A 19,343-nucleotide genomic window follows, 5' to 3' on the forward strand; every position below is an offset into this window, starting at 1 on the left:
TGTCCCTCTCCTTTTCTTCACTAAATCTGAATTCAGATGAGCCTGATTAGCATTGCAGGCGCAGTCCTATGTTGACAATGTGTGGTTTCATCCCCGTCTCTCCGTCCGCTCCTGTGTGTGTCTGTGTGTGTGTGTTTAGGACTGTGTGTACGAGCTGCGGCTGCTGTCCCGACGAGGGGAGTTGCTGAGCGAGCCCAGTCCATCAGTCAACGTCTCCACCATTGGTTAGTGTTTCAGGCTGTGGAGCCAGGCAAAGCCAGGCAGGCAACATCTCTCCTCTCTGTACCACAGCCACATGCCCAGTACAGAATTAGAACTGCCCTCTGGAGAATACTGGTCTATTAGGAGTCTGAATGATGGAATTTTTACAGCTAATTACTTAGTTAGAATTAGACCATGTCTGTTATATATATATATATACATGACTATACAGTGCCTTGCTAAAGTATTCAGACCCTTGACCAGTTCTCTCATATTATTGGATTACAAATGGTACATTGATATATCGTTCTGTTTGATATTTCATTTTAAATCTCTAAATCAATTATAGTAAGATGTTATTGGTTTTGTATTGGGAAATATTTGTAATAAATATCTAAAACTAAAATACCGTACCATTGTTTGCATAAGTATTCAGCTCTCAGTTTACACAGATGAAAGATATGTGTCCCCTAAAGAGGACACCCTGACCTTACCAGTGGCCTCTACCTGGGAACCATTCAAATTGCTGTCACATTTTGTGGGTAAAAACCCCAGCTGTGGAAGGATTATTGGCCAGTCTTTTAAACTGAAGGAAAATGAAGACCATAGAGCATTCTACAGAACATAGAAACAAAGTTATACAAATGCGTAGATTAGGAGAAGAATATGAAATAATATTTTTGATATATTCCAGTGACCATAGCTGATCAATAATTAGGAGGTGGAAGCTGCATCCCAGCAACCAGGCATCACCATAAAATGTCCATCCCTTAAAGCACTCAAACAAGAAGGAGACTTGTGGAAGCCACAGAGGCCAACAATCACTTTGAAGGAGCTACGAAGTTCAATAGCTGGTAGGGGAGAAATGGTGAATCAATCAACCAAATCAATAGCTCTGCATAACACTGGCCTGTATGAATGATTGGGGAAAAAAGCAGTTACTCAAAGAGTAACATCTGAAAGCATGTCTGGAGTTTATCAAAATGCATGAAAGGGACCCTGCTGTAGTGTGGGGATGGGTCTGCCGTCACATGAGACCAAGACAGGGCTTTTTGGCTAAAACTCAAACTGCGATGCAGCACAAACCCAACACTGCCCATGCCCCAAAACATGCCATCTCTATAGTGAAGTACGTCGGTGGCAGCACCCATACTGTGGGATGTTTCTCCTGAGCAGGGCTGGCTATCTTGGAAAAAATAATGGAAGAATGGATGGAAAAAAATCCAAGGAAATACTGAAACGTGCTTAAGTCTACGCAAAAACCAAAGCTTGGCAGCAGGACAATGATCCCAAGCAAAAGGCCAAAGCAACATTGGAGTGACTTAAAGGTCCCCTGACATTAAATTTTCATTTTGTGAGGTTTTTTAACATTAATATGAGTTCACCTAGCCTATATATGGTCCCAAATTTTCTAAAAATTCCATTCGGTGTAAATTGAGCATTTTCTATCTTTCTCTGACTTGGAGAAAACGGAGAATCAAACAGGCTGATCTGGACCCGTCTCTTTGTGACGTCGCAAGGAGAAATTGTTAACTCCCATGGTAACTCCCCTTTTTCTGCTTTGCCCGCCCAGAGAAAGAATTTAAATAGAGCCAGGTGTGAGGCACACGTGTGTGAGCGCGACTTCAATTTGTCTACGCGACGAGGAGGGGCATCATGGCTTTTGAGCGAAGGAAACACAATAATTGCTCAGTAATAGGATGTAGAGATGAGCAACAAAGCCTTTTTTTACTTCCTTCGTACATGCCACAGAAGAACCAGTGGAATGATTTCATTTTCTCCGGAAAAGCGCCGACACAGCTTCCCAAAGTTTTGCATGTCTGTGGCAAACATTTCACAGACGACTATGTACATAATGTTACACAACAAAATTATTTACTCCTGCGCGCACATAAATATATAGGCTTTATATATCTTGTGTAACGTGCCTTCATGATATGAAGGGAGAATTTTTACATTTAAAAAAACCCTCTTCTCTAAACTAGAATATTTACTGATATAGATGCTAACACAGCTTTAAAATCATCACAAATCAGAGAAACATGAAAAGGCAAAATCAGATTAGCTTTAGCTTTAACTTACATGATAATCAGACATCCTAACAAAGTATCATATAGACATAATATTTTTAACTAACCATTCGGAAACATCCTTCTGGAGGCGCTGAGTTGCAACTTCTTCATCCGTTGCTTCTCCATCTGGATCGGATTCTGGGTCAAACTGAAATGCTTCAATGTGTCTTCGTGCCATTGCAATATGATCCAGACATACCGGTAAACATGCACGTTACCTTTGCCGCAAGATAGTAAAGGCCACGCCCACCCACCACCATGCCCCGCCCACCCACCACCTTGCCCCGCCTTTTTCATCCTCATTAAAATTTAAAGTCACAGACACCAATACGGGCCGTTTCAAGGAAGCTCATTCTGTGACTGTATTGTAGTGGCTATAATTCTGGCTATAATAAGGCTGGATTTTTGAAAAAAGATTTCAGATACAGTACTAGGGACCACTATGGCCTATATTAAAGCCTACAAAAAGTAGCATGTCATGGGACCTTTAAGAAGAACAAGGTGAATGTCCTACTATGTCCAAACAAATTGGACCTGGAGCATATCTGCCAAGAATAGGGCAAAAATAACCTGGACAGTGTGTGTGAAACTAGTACATACTTACCAAAAACATTTAAGGTGTAACTGCTGTGAAATATTTGTAAATAACACGTATTTAGCTATAGCAAATGTTGATGAGTTGGGGTTGACTACCTAAGCAAGCAAAATATATATAGATATATTTTGTGTCTTTTTTCCTTACAAATATTTCCCAACATGAAACCAATGGCATCTGATTGTCATTAATTTTGGTTTGAATTTATTTAAAATAAAACATTAAGTAGGATGCCATTCTAAAGTACCATGTGTAATTCAGTCATTTAAGAGAATAGGCCTGAAGTCTGAATACTACACAAACAGTTAGGTCCATATTTGGACACTGATACAATCTTCATAATTTTGGCTCGGTTTTGAAATGAAACAACTGAGATGCAATTAAAGTGCAGACTTAAAGCATTCATTCAAGGGGTTGAACAAATATATCGTATGAAACTTTTAGGAATTGCAGGCACCTGACTGACCACAAGGAGTTGCTAGATGCTACCACTGATTTAAAGTGCCCGTTTGTACGCTTTTTAAGGTACTAATTGCATAAATAGAGTACAAGCAGAAGACATCTGCAGTTAATTTTCAGGGGTATATTTCAGGGGTTCAAATGTAATTGGACAAATGAACACAATCATAAATAAAATGTTCATTTTTAATACTTTGTTGACTATCCTTTGCAGGCAATGACTGCTTGAAGTCTGGAACACATGGAAATCACCAAACGCTGGGTTTCCTCCTTTGTGATGCTTTACCAGGATTTTACTGCATCTGTCTTCAGTTGTTGTTTGCTTGTGGGTCTTTCTGCCTTAAGTTTTGTCTTCAGCAAGTGAAATGCTTGCTCGATCAGGTTGAGATCAAGTGATTGACTCGGCCATTGCAGAATATTCCACTTCTTTGACTTAAAAAACTCCTGGGTTGCTTTTGCCATATGTTTTGGGTCATTGTCCATCTGTAATGTGAAGTGCCGTTGTGTATCTGAGCAGACAATATATCCCTATAGACTTCTGAATTAATCCGGCTGCTTCTGTTTTCTGTCATATCATCAATAAACAATAGAGACCCAGTGCCACTGTGCCATTGGCACGCATGGTCATGCCATCACACTGCCTCCACCATGTTTTACCTTCTCCATACTTTTTTCTTCCAATCATTCTGGTACATCTTAGTTTCATCTGTCTAAAGAACGCTGCTCCAGAACTGGGCTGGCTTTTTTAGATGTTTTTTTGGCAAAGTCAAATCTGGCCTTTCTATTCTTATGATTGATTTGCACCTTGTGGTGAACCCTCTGTATTTGCTCTCTGGAAGTCTTCTCTTTATGGTAGACCTGGATAATGATATGCCTACCTCCTGGAGAGCGTTGTTCACTTGGCTGGATGTTGTGAAGGGGTTTTTCTTTACCATTGAAAGGCTCCTACGATCATACACCACTGTTTTTTACCGTGGACGTCCAGGCCTTTTTGTGTTGCAGAGCTCACCAGTGCCTTCTCTTTTTCTCAGAATGTACCAAACTGTTCATTTGGCCACTCTTAATGTTCCTGCTATCTCTCTCATAGATTGTTTTAGCAGCCTAAGGATGGCCTGTATCACTTGCATTGAGAGCTCCTTTGACCGCATGTTGTGCCTTCACAGCAACAGCTTCTAAATGCAAATTCCACATCTGGAATCAATTCCAGACCTTTTACCTGCTTAATTGATGAAGAAAAAACTAATTAATAGGCCACACCTGTCCATAAAACTGATTTTGAGTAAATTGTCCAATTTCTTTTGGTCCCTTGGAAAAGAGGCAGCTATATATAAAAGAGCTGTAATTCCTAAACTTTGGATGTGAATACCCTCAAATTAAAGCTGAGAGACTGCACTTAAAGCCCATATTCTTTCATTATTTTACTGTAACTTCAATATATTTTGGTAAACAGCCAAAATAACAAAACTTGTGTCAGTGTCCAATTATTTCCGGACCTAACTATTTATATTTTGATTGTTTATGCTTGATTGGTGGAGGACAGAAATTGGGAAAGATAGAGGAGAGAGGGTTATTAAATAGCTGTATGCCTTAGTGGAATACAGTGGAGTAAATAAGTATTTTTCCTTTGTTGTGTTAAAAAGTGTGATTGCAATTGATTTTTTTGTCAATAATCTCCATCGTGCAGTAAAACATTACTATACTAACATTTATGAAAAGTCAATCCACAGTAAACACATTATAATGAAAATATGAACGTTGATGTCACAATCTGACATAATTGTTGATATGTTGGCTTTGCATTTTTCTGGCCGGATTTGTAATAGTTTTGAATGCAGACACTTTTTGGACATACTGTGAATACTTAATAAATTTTTTTCTTTCTAAATTAAAATACAATATATACTCAAAATTCACTTCACTTTGAGTTTGCTTTAAGCATTACATTTTGCTCTACATTTATTTTTGCTCTAATCAAGAGCAGCCCGTCAGACCTTTTCTTTTCACAATACAATACTTCTATACTATATTTTACATAAACAATCTAGTTGCTCAAGTATTCTTTGATACTTTTTCAGAAAAAATATTATAGTGAAAATATTTGCTTCAATCTCTTAGAGCTTTGCCTGGATTGTGCAATATTGACACATTATTATTTCCAACTTTCTTCTGTCTTGCCCTAGATTTTAGAGGCATCAGATATTATATTGATTAGAGCAAAGGTTGATAAATTGATTTCCTACAGCCGGCAAGGTAAAACATTTAATTCTGTCCCTGAGCAAGGCAGTTAACCCTAATTGATCTCAAGTCGTTGTTGAAAATGACTATGTTCTCAACTTACCTGGTAAATTTGAAATTTCTTATATGCAGTATTTATTTTCAGTGTTCTTGATGAATAACTCACCTTCTCTCTTAATGACTGAGGTCTGGTAGAGGAGAGTGAAGCATGTTTTTATCTAGGATTTTGCCAGTGCTTAGCTGCATCCCATTTATTTTCTACTGAAAAACTACCCAGTCTATGTCGATGTCAAGCATACCCGTAAAGTACAATGATGCAGCCATCACCATGCTTGAAAATAAGCAAACAGTTGCTCAGTAATGTGTTTTGTTGGATTTGTCCCAAATGTAATTTATTCCTTTGAAACCGTTTATTTTTGCAGTATTAAGTTAGTGTCTTGTTGAATATAGGATTCATGTTTTGGAATATTTTGTAGGTTTGCATTCTTTTCATTTAGCTCATTATTTTTACATCCCTATTGGGGATGTGAAATGTAAATGTTTTATTTATTTTTAAACTGTAAAACATCTATTATTTTTTTTAAATCACAATGAAGGAAAGATACCTGCGTGTGACAGTAGTATTGCACTAGGCAAAACACTTCCACCTGTCACAGTCACAGCTACAGTCGCCTTCTGTAATGTCATGAGACCTAAACAAACTGTCAATGAGTAAAAGTCAAAGAAACGATTGTGTGCATCTGTCATGCATTTTAAAAGGTTATTTTTAATGAGGATAAGGACCTGTTAGTGTGGGTTTTTTGTAGAGTAATTTGATGCCTATTTGTCAAGAGCTCCACTGATAGCCCTTCGTGAGCCAATTTCGAGCCACAGGTATCCCTTGGATGCAAGGTTCCCATGAATATTAGCCGGTTGTTACCTAGCAACAACTTAGCTAACCAAACCCCTGAAAAAACTCAGTACAAATGTACCTGCATTGTGTGCTCGCTTTGGCAACCCATAGCCTAATTGCATGGTGTATAATTTTTTTTTTTAATGGGTTTTGAGGTTTTCTTCCACCATGACTGTATATATATATATATATATGTACATACATACAGTGGGGAGAACAAGTATTTGATACACTGCCGATTTAGCAGGTTTTTCCACTTACAAAGCATGTAGAAGTCTGTAATTTTTATCATAGATACTCTTCTGCTGTGAGTGACAATTTTTTTTTTAATCCAGAAAATCACATTGTATGATTTTTAAGTAATTAATTTGCATTTTATTGCAAGACATAAGTATTTAATACATCAGAAAAGCAGATCTTAATATTTGGTACAGAAACCTTTGTTTGCAATTACAGAGGTCATACGTTTCCTGTAGTTCTTGACCAGGTTTGCACACACTGCAGCAGGGATTTTGGCCCACTCCTCCATACAGACCTTCTCCAGATCCTTCAGGTTTCGGGGCTGTCGCTGGGCAATATGGACTTTCAGCTCCCTCCAAAGATTTTCTATTGGGTTCAGGTCTGGAGACTGGCTAGGCCACTCCAGGACCTTGAGATGCTTCTTACGGAGCCACTCCTTATTTGCCCTGACTGTGTGTTTCGGGTCGTTGTCATGCTGGAAGACCCAGCCACGACCCATCTTCAATGCTCTTACTGAGAGGAGGTTGTTGGCCAAGATCTCGCGATACATGGCCCCATCCATCCTCCCCTCAATACGGTGTAGTCGTCATGTCCCCTTTGCAGAAAAGCATCCCCAAAGAATTATGTTTCCTACTCCATGCTTCATGGTTGGGATGGTGTTCTTGGGGTTGTACTCATCCTTCTTCTTCCTCCAAACACGGCAAGTGGAGTTTAGACCAAAAAGCTCTATTTTTGTCTCATCAGATCATATGACCTTCTCCTATTCCTCCTCTGGATCATCCAGATGTTCATTGGCAAACTTCAGACGGGCCTGGACATGCGCTGGCTTGAGCAGGGGGACCTTGCGTGCGCTGCAGGATTTTAATCCATGACGGCGTAGTGTGTTACTAATGGTTTTCTTTGAGACTGTGGTCCCACCTCTCTTCAGGTCATTGACCAGGTCCTGCCGTGTAGTTCTGGGCTGATCCTCACCTTCCTCATGATCATTGATTTCCCACGAGGTGAGATCTTGCATGGAGCCCCAGACCAAGGGAGATTGACATCTTGAATTTCTTCCATTTTCTAATAATTGCACCAACAGTTGTTGCCTTCTCACCAAGCTGCTTGCCTATTGTCCTGTAGCCCATCCCAGCCGGATGGGCTACAGTTTTATCCCTGATGTCCTTACACAGCTCTCTGGTCTTGGCCATTGTGGAGAGGTTGGAGTCTGTTTGATTGAGTGTGTGGACAGGTGTCTTTTATACAGGTAACGAGTTCAAACAGGTGCAGTTATTACAGGTAATGAGTGGCGAACAGGAGGGCTTCTCTAAGAAAAACTAACAGGTTTGTGAGAGCTGGAATTCTTACTGGTTGGTAGGTGATCAAATACTTATGTCATGCAATAAAATGCTAATTAATTATTTAAAAATCATACAATGTGATTTTCTGGATTTCACAGTTGAAGTGTACCTATGATAGAAATTACAGACCTCTACATGCTTTGTAAGTAGGAAAACCTGCAAAATCGGCAGTGTATCAAATACTTGTTCTCCCCACTGTATGTATGTATATATATATATATATATAGAACAGACATGGTCTAATTCTAACCAAGTAATTAGCTGTAAAAATTCCATCCATCAAAATTCCAAGGTATTTGCATTTATTGTTGACATTTTATAATATTTTTTAATGAGCATTTGACACAAAAGAAAATGCAATTGAATCCATTCCAATCAAATTTTTTTATGCAAAGAAAAAGTTCAAGGTGGGTGAACATAGCATGTACATAATCAATCCACTGTGTAAACAGGAGGCAGACCGCTTGACCACCAATCTACATTTTTAACATAATATTAGTATTTCACGATTCACTGAAGACAGACGTGACAGATGAAATTGATTTTATGCTTTTAACAATCTGTATATTAGACAATCTGCTCTGGTGTGACCGCTGTAAGATTTGGTTATGAATGCTGATGTTATTGTCATATCACAGGGATGGAAATGTACCCTGCCACTTCCCGCCTCCTGGAGTTTGTCCCAGAGTCGCTATTGGCCGGATTGATGGGAGGTGTGGGTTTCCTGTGTTTGGTCATCATCTTGGTCATAGGGACAGTCTGCATCATCGGTCAAAAGAGAGCACAGCGACGCAGGAGAAAGAAAAATGGTAACGCATTATCACTTAACTAATCGTATTGACTATGAGCACCGTTATACAGCATATATATGGCATCCAATACACTCTTAATAAATCAGTGTTCAGCGCATAGACATGATGTCATGCTTGTCAACCCCATTTCCATTTAGTTGTAAAATACATTAAAGTTGTTTACATTGCTAATTAGGGTCATTGCTCAGTATCGTGGCTGATTAATGTGATGGTAATTAACGTTGAGGCACAGCCCATTGCTGTCTCTGAACATTTTTGTCTGCTTTGACTGGGCTCACATTGGGCTTAATTTAGTTTTTTCATTGATTTCCTTTCCATGGTGACTCTGTCATTGTGAATCATCACCCCCCCACCCCACCCTTCAGACCTCCCTCCTGCCATCTATAGAAGCTCCCCCTCAACGTAAGTACTCCTCCTTAATATCATTCATTTTTCTTCCTTATTGCCATTTGCTTTATTGTATATGTAGATTTGGAAGAATCATACCCACTTTTCATGCCCACCAACACATCAAGACATCTTCAGATATCTTGAGATATAAATTGTTGGGATTATCAAGACTGGCATTTTCACTAATGTGTGTTAACACGTATTGAGTTGGTTCATGTTATATGCTCTGTTCTTGACCTTTCTTCCAACCCCTCCTTATTTCCATAGTGGGTCCCCTGTTAGCAGTCCAGACAGTGTGCTGAAACAGAAGCTCCTCCCTAACCACTCCCACCCCCACTACCCCGGCTCCACCCCCACCACCTCCTGCTCCTCCTCTCAATCAGGCCACTCCTCCTTCGGCAGACATTGTGAGTACCAAGACCAGCGCCAGCAACTGCTCTCCTGCCCCCCACATCCTCCTAACTATCCCCCTGGCCACCCCCTCCTGCCTAGCACTGACTCCTCTCCCACTTCCCCTCTGGAGTTCATCTCCAGAGGTCCTGATGGTCGCTTCATGGTTCAACCTTTCAACCAGGCTTCCATCCCCACCTCACATGCTATGAGATCCCTGAGGAAAGACTTCCCACAATCCATTGGGGTCCAGAGATCTGTTTCATTTCGGTCTGAGAAGAGTGCCAGGATGGAGCCGCCATTCGTCCTTTCAGTCGATCTGCCCCCCTGTGGTGGGACTGACCCCGACCCCACCACAAGGGTCCGGGCCATGGCCAAACACCTCTCCCTCCACGGACGCTTCTACCTGGATGGGAGTCAGGACAGTTGTGCTAAGCATCCAGACGACAGTAGTCTCTACTCAGACTGTAACTCAGACATGTACCCCCAGTCAGGCCTGGAGGAGGGCAACCCAGGATACCTCTCCCTAAAGCGGGCTGTCCAGCCTGCAACTGCCAGCACCCTGGTGCTACAGATGGAGCATGAAAGGGAGACGGGCAACCTGAGCAGATGTTTGAAGCTGGCCCAGGAGAGAGAACAGCTTGAAAGAGAGTTGCGGAAGTACACACTGGAGAGAAACACAAATATAGATGAGATTAGAGAGGGCAAATATGAGGAGAGGTGGGGAGAGACTGATGAGTGTGATGCCGTATGGAAACCTCAGGACAGCGCTTCCTCACGCAGCCACTCTCGTCACGGTCACTCCCAGGACAACAGGGGGAGCTCTAGCAAGGCTGAGATGCCTTCTTCACTGTCCTTTATTCACTGGGAGGGCAGCCCTCTCACCTCAGCCACTAGCCTGGTTATAGAACATCAGACTCCCTCTGAGCCAACCAGGAGCCACTGTGACCCTCCACTCACCCAGTGTTCCCCTCTGACAGCTGTCACACAACACCCCCTCGGGGCTGAGAGTGCTGACGGCCCCTCTAAGAGGAGGGCAATCCACCATCCACTGAAGCGGCAGGAAGGGGAAGATGCTGTGAGGGTCAAGACACAAGCTGGGCTTCATGACAAAACTCACATGTCAGCCGAGTTGAAGAGGGATCGGTCCGAGTTAACTGAATGGAACAAGAACAATCAGTGCCCGTTCAATGGCAGCATGTCACACACATCCAGGTCAGATTCCTCTGTCAACAACAAAGTGCCTGATTCTCGGAGAATCGAGTTAACAAGACTACAGCCATGTAAAGAGCCATCTCAAAACACGGCGGTGAATCCCACAGAGTGTGTAGAAATGAGTGTGGATGAACCAGAGGAGGAAGGCTCGGTGGATTCTTCCTCATATCCCACAATGCACCAGAGACATTCCCATCAGGCAAACAATGAGTCCCCATTGACTGAGAAAAATGCCAGAGGCCATCCATCGGACCATAGGAAGAGCCCAGTTCCTGGAGAGGAGCAGGACAGGTGGGACAGGATGAGCAGAAGTCAGAGTAAAAGACCAACAACCATCCAGCCTCCCAGACCGGTGCTTAGGAAGGCCCTGAGTCTAGGAGGCTGTCAGAACGGGCAGGACCACCTCCACCAGCGCAGCCGGAGTCTTGACTCCAGAAGACAGTTCCAGGGTGACTTCCTGACGCCTGATGCCTGGATCAACTCTCTCAGCCAGGAGAACTGCTCTTCCCCCTACTCCTTCCGCCCGGACTCGTTGTTTTGGGAACCTGAATCGGCCTCTGCTCCTGAGTCCCCGATCCACATCCACCACACGACGCCGCCCTTCACCTGTCCACCTCCTCTTCCTCCTAATGCCACGGATCCCCAGTCTCCCATTACGGCTGCGCGGCAGCTCCGTCAAGCATACGAGGGTCATAGGCACATCCCGAAATTAAGACAAATGGAGCTGGAGAGACAGGAGCAGCTCCCCATTCCTCCCCCAGTGCCTTCCAGCTCCTCCCCTAACCCCCACAACCCCCGCAAAAAGGCCTCTATATTCCCAGATGCCTCAAGGTGGCCCATCACCTACCAGGAGGCCCTGAGGTCCGTGCAGCGCATGGAGGCCAGGACGAATGCCTCTCTCCCCAGGGACAACAGGGAGCATCCCAGACCATCAGACTTAGTTGGAGGAACCGCGCCTCCTTCCCTGCACAGGGGCTACAGTTGGCCTGCACCCCATCACGCCCCACAGCCACCCCAGGAGGAGAAGAAGACGGAGGTAGACGGGGAGGACGACGGGCACGGAGCGGAGATGGGGATGTATCCCCGGGGAGTTCCAGACTCGGCAGGCAGCTACAGTAGCTGTGCCAGCCAGAGCAGTGGCAGGGGCAGTCTGGAGCCTCCCAACGGGCGCTTGTCTATCTGCCTCTCCCCAAGTCAGACCAGCCCTCCTGAGGACACACTGGAGACACAGCTACAGGACATGGACACATTGAAAAGGTAAGTCTATGCCCCTTCAGTATGTCTACAGCCCTTTGTTTAAACTGTCTTTTTAACATGAATGAATTACTAGAAAATAGTAAGCAAATACACATCATTTTATATATGTGGACTGCGTTCTTTTACCTGTGGATAGGTTTTGCATTTTGGACTTTTGCACTGCAATTATGTAGGGTACTTTTAACAATGTCTTATCTTGGCCGCAGGACTTTTGTGTATGTCTCTTCACACTGAGCAACCTGCAACAAAATAAATAGCGAAAGACATAAAAGATCCTTCAACTTTAGCCATTACATATTTTCACTTGTGTGTTTTGCTTCAGGAGAAAGGCCTCGGTGGATGAAAATTATGAGTGGGATTCAACTGATGTGTCCATTCAACCAGAAGAACAGGACCTTGAAGGCAGAGGTGAAATATATAATGGTATTTTTTCAACTGCCATAACACTTTCTGTGAGTGAAAGATGTTCAGAACTGAGTTTAATAATACTAGCTCTGTTGCTTATGAACAGTGTCAAACTCATTCTGCCCTTGGGGCCACATTCAGTTTTCACAGAGGCTGCACAGAGGGTTGGTTATATTGCCTTGCTGTCAAGATCAGCTAAAAATATTCTGTCAGTCTACTATTTGGTTGGTTCCTGTCTAGCTTTCATTTTGGTGATTGTTAGCTGGCTGGACCCAGTAAGGAGGCTGTATTTAGGTCCAGGCGTAATTTTAAAACCAAAAATATTCAATTTGTTTTATTTCCAACCCTGCTATAGGTCATGCAGGGATCTTTTAACGTCTTCTTAACTTCTGCTTCAGGCTTGTTTTCAGTTAGTCTACAGAAGTGTCCTCCCAGCATGAATCATTCCGGGGAGGGCTTCAAAGACTCAGTCCACTCGCAGGGTCATCATCTGACCAGCAACTACGCAGAACCTGAGCCAGAGACTGTGCTGTTCTGACAGCTCCATCCATGCCTTAAGGTCAGTTAAGAACTCCCATGTGTCCTACTGTGTCAACAGGAGTATTGATCGATTTGATTGGCTGTGTTTACCCATGCCTCTCCCACCTAATGAAGTTTTCTTCACTCTGGGGTTCTTTGTCGATGTTTTTGCTTTCTTATCTATTTGTGTGTGGCTGTCAGTCTTCTGTTTCCTACAACTAATATCTCAGTGAATTTGACTCTTGTACTTATACAGACTTGCCTTCAACCGAAGGAGGCGAACAGTGTACCGTCAAGAGCAATTCAGCAACGATGTAAAATGTTTTGTCTGCCCAGCCAAACATCATGGTTCGGTGTGCAAGGAAAGATTGATCATACAGCTGGACTTACGGAAGAACAGTTGTAAGCTAATTGTATTGCACTGCGAAAAGGCAAACTACAACTGAGCTGACACTGTTAACTTGCAGTATGAGTATGACAAAACCAAGGATCATGCAAGAGGGCATGAAAGGACAGGAGGACTTATCTTTAAGAACCTGATTGAGACTCCAGAAGTGGGCATCATGCCTTTTCCGTATTTTGGTTCCAGAACTAGAGTACCAGCTTCTGCAGTACAAGAGGGTGAATCAGGTTAGCCTCTACAGTAGGTCACACTATGAAGAATAACTTTTCTAAACATAATTTCAAGATGTAGCTAATCAAAATTCAAATGTATCTCCTTTGTTAAACTCATTGATGTCATGCAATGTTCGTACTCTGAGTGGTTTCGTTTTTTCCCCCCCGAGTGCAGATGTTTTTGTTTGTGACTGAGAGTTTTGCTGGTTCCCCCGGTTGCTGGAACAAGTGAAAGCACCGTTTTTTCACCAACCATGTGAAAAATGAGTCTGATAACCTGTGAGCTTTACCGGTGAGATATTGTTTGCCGTGTCTAATTTGGAGATTGAAACCTAATTGGGATTTTTTCAATCAGTCGATCTCTGAGTCATCCTAGTCAGGGAAAGAGATGAGAATTCGCAGCATGTCAGAGGAGTTAATTACATCCTAGATTGCCTTCCAGCACAACGTCTGGTGAGAAAGGATAGATGCCAGGGGTGTGAATGCCTTTTGAGTTGTACTCACACTGTTATCAGTTTACAATGGCAGATCACCCCACTTACCCTCCATTTTAATTTCATCAAACATTTGTACACAGAAATTACTCTCAGAGAAATGTTAATTTGCCCTTCTTGGGTTTTATATGTTATGTGATTCTCAATAGCAGTACGCTGCCAATTTTTAGTTTTTTTTTAATACTTGGGCTGAATGTAAACAGAGTAAAAGAATGGCTGTTATTGCTACAGTGCTTTTGTAAAGTTACATTCATTGTGGTAGAGTACAAAAGTAAGAACGAGAGCTATTTTAAAAGTTTTTGTGCAAGTTCAACTTAAAATGTATTTGTTTTTATACAGAATTTGATTCAGCCTATTTTGAATGAATTTACTATGTAGTGCATTCCTTTGTATTTTGATATACTGTACTAGGTATCCTTAACAATTGTGGCCAATGTATTGGCTTCATTCCATGTTATTCAATAATGCATTTCTTCTAGAAATAATTTTGAAATAAAAAAATATTTTGGTATCTAAATATGAATGTCTTTGGTTTGCAATTGAATAAACCCACAAAAACCGAAGAAATTTACAAAATCTTGTAGACCTGACAATATTATTGGCATCTTCTAGAAGTAATTTCATGCAGGTGATTTTCATTTACAGTACAGTGGATATAAAAAGTCTACACACCCCTGTGAAAATGCCAAGTGATGGATCAGAGTCACTTTAAATGACGGCAGGTGTGTAATGACTTCTATTTAACATTAGTTTGAAGGTGTGACATGATTTCTGTCAAGATTTATCTTTGTCTCATTCTTTTACATCACAAAAACCTGACATTTTCACAGGGGTGTGTAGACTTTTTTTTATCCACTGTACTTTTGGTTTGAACCAACCTGTGTTGAGTTGCATGTTCCTGCAACAAAAAAAATATTTATTGGACTGGTTCGAATAAAGGAAAGGACCTGTTTTAGATTAGTGTTTGTACTGTGGTGAGCATGGAATAAAAAAATAAACCAGAGATGCCTTCAAAAAAAGTTGCACCTTACACCCAATCAACATAGCTTCCACACAATCAACATAGCTTGTTTTGGGGTTGCTTTCTGGCATTGGGTTCATTTAACATGGGCATGGCATCATGAAATCAGGAGAACACCAAGCCATATGAAGCCTTGTCAACCTCAGTGTCAGAAAGTGGTACAGTGACCCCAAACACACTTCAAAAAGCAAGCAGGAATGGTTCAAAACTGGACTGTTCTGTAATGTCCAGCAATGTTGAGTCCAGATCCTATTGAAAACCTTGTGGGGAGATCTGAAAACAGCAGTTGGGAGGTACCCTTCCAATCTGGGAGAACTGAAGCAGTTTGCACACAAGTCTGCCAAACTGCCAGTACAGAGGTATAGGAAGCTCAACCAATGGCTAACAATATTAAATGTCATGGATGGCTAGAAGCGCTTGATTGTCATTATTTTTGCCAAAGGCTGTGCGACAAAATATTGAGTCTAGGGTGTCAATCATTTTGAAATGTCTGTATATTCTCTGATATAGGATATATTAGGCTGTAATATAACAGTGAAATAAAGAATTATGGAAACCAAAAACTTGGGTTAATTTCAATGTGAATTAATTGAAGAAAGTGCAAGGGTGCCAGTACTTTTACTGGAAAAATGACAAATAAGTATTTAAATTAATGCTTTTTTTTTTTTTTTTTATTACTGTTGCTGGCTCTTGCAAAGTATATGCGTATTTACTACTTTAACACATCGACTGCTAAATTTGGATCTGTTATCATTACATTTGATTAATTAGTATCATCTCTCTTTCTCCTTGATATAATTTCACAGCTCTTTGTGCAGTTGGTTTTTCTTCAGCAGAAGAATTCAATTGGTCTCATTAACAGTCAGGAAGAGGACATCATTATAGAGTCATTAACAGGTCATGATGCAGCAGATAACACCTCCAAATGTTAGGCCTGTCTGTCTAAAGGCCATTCCTATTTTACTACATTGTTACTAAACATATCGAACGCCAACTCACAAAAAAATAATTAACTCACTTTAAGATGGGCCTTTTGTTTATTAACAGATATAACAGTAGATTATTGTTATATGTATATAGCTCCAGAAAAAAATAAGAGACAACTGCACCTTTTTCTTTCCTTTCCAAAAAAGTCAAAAAGGATGGTTTTGAGTGAAGAACAGAAAACCTTCCAAAATTAAGAGACCACTGCAAATTGAATGCTCAAAACTTTCCTTTTCAACTTTATATATATATTCATCATATATATTAAAAACATCATTTTCAGTGAATACTGTTGTGAAAGATTCTGGTCTGTCAAGGAGGAAATGTGTAGTATGTTAAGGAGGAAATGTGTAGTCTGTCAAGGAGGAAATGTGTAGTCTGTCAAGGAGGAAATGTGTAGTCTGTCAAGGAGGAAATGTGTAGTCTGTCAAGGAGGAAATGTGTAGTCTGTCAAGGAGGAAATGTGTAGTCTGTCAAGGAGGAAATGTGTAGTCTGTCAAGGAGGAGTTCATAACTCATAAATTGCATTTGGTTCGGATCTTTGGGACAACTACAAGTCCAGTGCCAGAATAGACTGAGTGACCTACAAAGCACGTATCTAAAAAAAACATGTCAGACGTATTTGGGTGCAAGGGCATGAAGTGCTTTAAAAATCAATAACGCAATTTAATAATCGGTTCTAAAATGAACAGGCAGCCAATTCAGGGAAATAAGTGTTGTGTTCCCTATTTTTGATCTTTGTTAGAACCTTTCTTGATGCATTATGAAATCATTGCACTTTGCAAATGTTTTTGTTTGGTAAGATCAGTGGAAAGGGGAAATTGCAATAGTCGAGCCTGCTAGGGATAAAAGCATGCATTAGTCTCCCTGTAATGGGCTGAAAGCAAAATTGACTTGCATTTACATTTTTTTTCTGTTATAAAAGGTAGATTTGGTCATATTTCAGGCAAGGGCCTCAAAATTGAGGTCAAAGTCTAAAATACTTTTGATTTTAGACTCTGACCTCAAAATAAGATTTTTTGCTTGTTTTGTTGATTGTAAATCTAGTGAATACAAATGTAAAGTTGATTTCTGTCTTTGACACCAATAACCAAAATCTCAGTTGTATCCTTGTATTTGCAGGCATTGCCATGTATTTATCGGTTATGCATTGAATTAGTGTTTAAATCAGGGGATACTGATATACAGTTGTTTATTGTCAGCATAAAATGAATGGGAAAATGAATACTATGCTTCATAATGTTGCTACCAAGAGGTAACACATACCATTTAATCAATATTTTGAACAGTAGAGGCCCTTAAATTGAACTTTGAGGGACCTCAAATTAGATTATATATTCTTTTAGGTAAGGTCATCTAAGAAAACTAAAAGGTATAGGCCAATCAGATAAGTCCTGAACCAATTCATTACTAAAACAGAGACGCTAATTCAATTTTGTAGTATGTCAAGGTGGACTTTATGATCTATAGTATCCTGCACTTCAATCCATTAGAATGAATATAGAGATCTTTTTAGTATCTACAGTAAGGTATTAAATGGGCTTGTGAAAAGGGAGCAATTTACAATAGTTTGAGTATTCTCATATACACATACCATTTTAAAAATGTGTATATATTTTCAAGATGACTATACTGGTTTGATACCACCTTCTTGGGCATCTCTGTCAACTAGGACAAACGAGTCCATAGGGACTTTGCATGGTGTAGGAGGGATTGGCACTATAGACGCTCAGAATGATACCTGACCTGATGGACAATATTTGTCATGAAAATAAATGGAAATAGCAAATTCTTCACATTTAAAGGCGGACAGTAGATCAAAAGGAGAAGATGGTGCTTAGTTTACTAGACATAATTGTCTAAAAAGTATCCTTGGATTATTCTGAAAATCAGTAATCAATTAAATACTTTTTTGAAAGTACTTTTTTATTGCCTTATTGTAGGTTTCAATATGCTCTTCTCAAATTCAATTGATTTTATATTTTAACTATGCTCCATTATATTTCAAGCGAAACAAAGAATTTAGTTGACTCTGGACAGCCAGGTATGCTGTTGCCTTGCTGATTAATAATGTGAAAAGTGTATACTGTCTGTATAAGGCTGCATAAAACAAAATAATACTTATGGCACAGAAGATTGTGATGGATATGAGAGAAAACTCTATAAGGTTTTTTGTAGCCTATATCTTACCTCTCTCATATGCACACTCTTCACACAGCCTATTAGAATTGCCTGGGCACTGAGCCCAGAGAGAGAAGCAAACTGACTTGGGCAACCTTCATTAGCTTGTTCTTAGTCAATCTCACAGTATGACACACCATATGACACAACTGTACATTAGTCACTGGTCTTGAGAATGGCTGATGAGAAGAGCCTAACTAGATCCACAGTATTCATCTATGCGTATAGGCACATATGTGGGATGGTTTGTTATTCAGCTACACTTTTTTAGATTTGTTTTGTTCAACATACTGTATATTTGTTGTTATTTTTTAAGAAGATATGCAGTTATCTTGTTTCACCATATATACAGTGCCTTTTGATCAGGGCCGGCTCCAGGCATAACCCTTCTCCCTAATAGGGGAGAAGGGGCCCCAAATCAAATTTTGCTTAAGGCCCCCAAAAGGCTAGAGCCGGTACTGCTTCTGATATACATCTTCACTTTCTCTTTTTCTAAAATTAATAATTGATTAGATATATTTCTTTTGCCATCAATCTACACACATGACAAAGCAAAAACATGTTTCAGACATCTTTGCCTACTGAAAATGAAAACATTAAATATCTCATGTACATAAGTATTCAGACCCTTTGCCATGACACTGAATCAATTTGATCATCCTTGAGATGTCTGTAGAACATGAATGGAGACCACCTGTGGCAAATTAAATTGACTGGACATGATTTAGAAATGTACATACCTGAAATCCAATGAAGTCCAAAGAACTCTCCATACACCTTCGAGATAGAAGTCTGGAACCACCAATACTCTTCCTCGAGTTGGCTGTCTGGACAAACAGGGAGGTCAGGGAGGTGACCAAGAAACCAATGGTCTCTAATATAATGTCATTTCTCTGCCAAGATGAGAGAACCTGCTAGAAGGACATCCATCTCTGATGCACTACTGTACATCAATCAAACATTAATGGCAGAGTGGCTATACAAAAGCCACTCCTGTGTAGAAGGCATATGACATGCCACCTGAAT

The 19,343-nt window shown here is 40.8% G+C and overlaps 1 protein-coding gene across 2 annotated transcripts in view; it reads left to right on the forward strand.

Moving 5' to 3' along the window:
* The window catches only part of igsf9a (immunoglobulin superfamily, member 9a), a 42,263-nt gene extending 26,559 nt beyond the window's left edge, over positions 1-15,704 (forward strand). Inside the window, exons 16-22 of one of the 2 annotated variants that reach the window (XM_010893918.4) lie at positions 140-224; positions 8,673-8,843; positions 9,212-9,248; positions 9,504-12,098; positions 12,421-12,521; positions 12,902-13,062; positions 13,279-15,704. In XM_010893918.4, coding sequence (XP_010892220.2) covers positions 140-224; positions 8,673-8,843; positions 9,212-9,248; positions 9,504-12,098; positions 12,421-12,521; positions 12,902-13,041 — 3,129 coding nt within the window. In that variant the 3' untranslated portion in view covers positions 13,042-13,062; positions 13,279-15,704. The remainder of the gene's footprint in view (positions 1-139; positions 225-8,672; positions 8,844-9,211; positions 9,249-9,503; positions 12,099-12,420; positions 12,522-12,901; positions 13,063-13,278) is intronic. The other variant, XM_010893919.4, reaches the window with a different exon arrangement.
* The last annotated feature ends 3,639 nt before the right edge of the window (positions 15,705-19,343 follow it).

Source organism: Esox lucius, chromosome 14, assembly GCF_011004845.1.
Source record: "Esox lucius isolate fEsoLuc1 chromosome 14, fEsoLuc1.pri, whole genome shotgun sequence".
Lineage (NCBI taxonomy): Eukaryota > Metazoa > Chordata > Actinopteri > Esociformes > Esocidae > Esox > Esox lucius.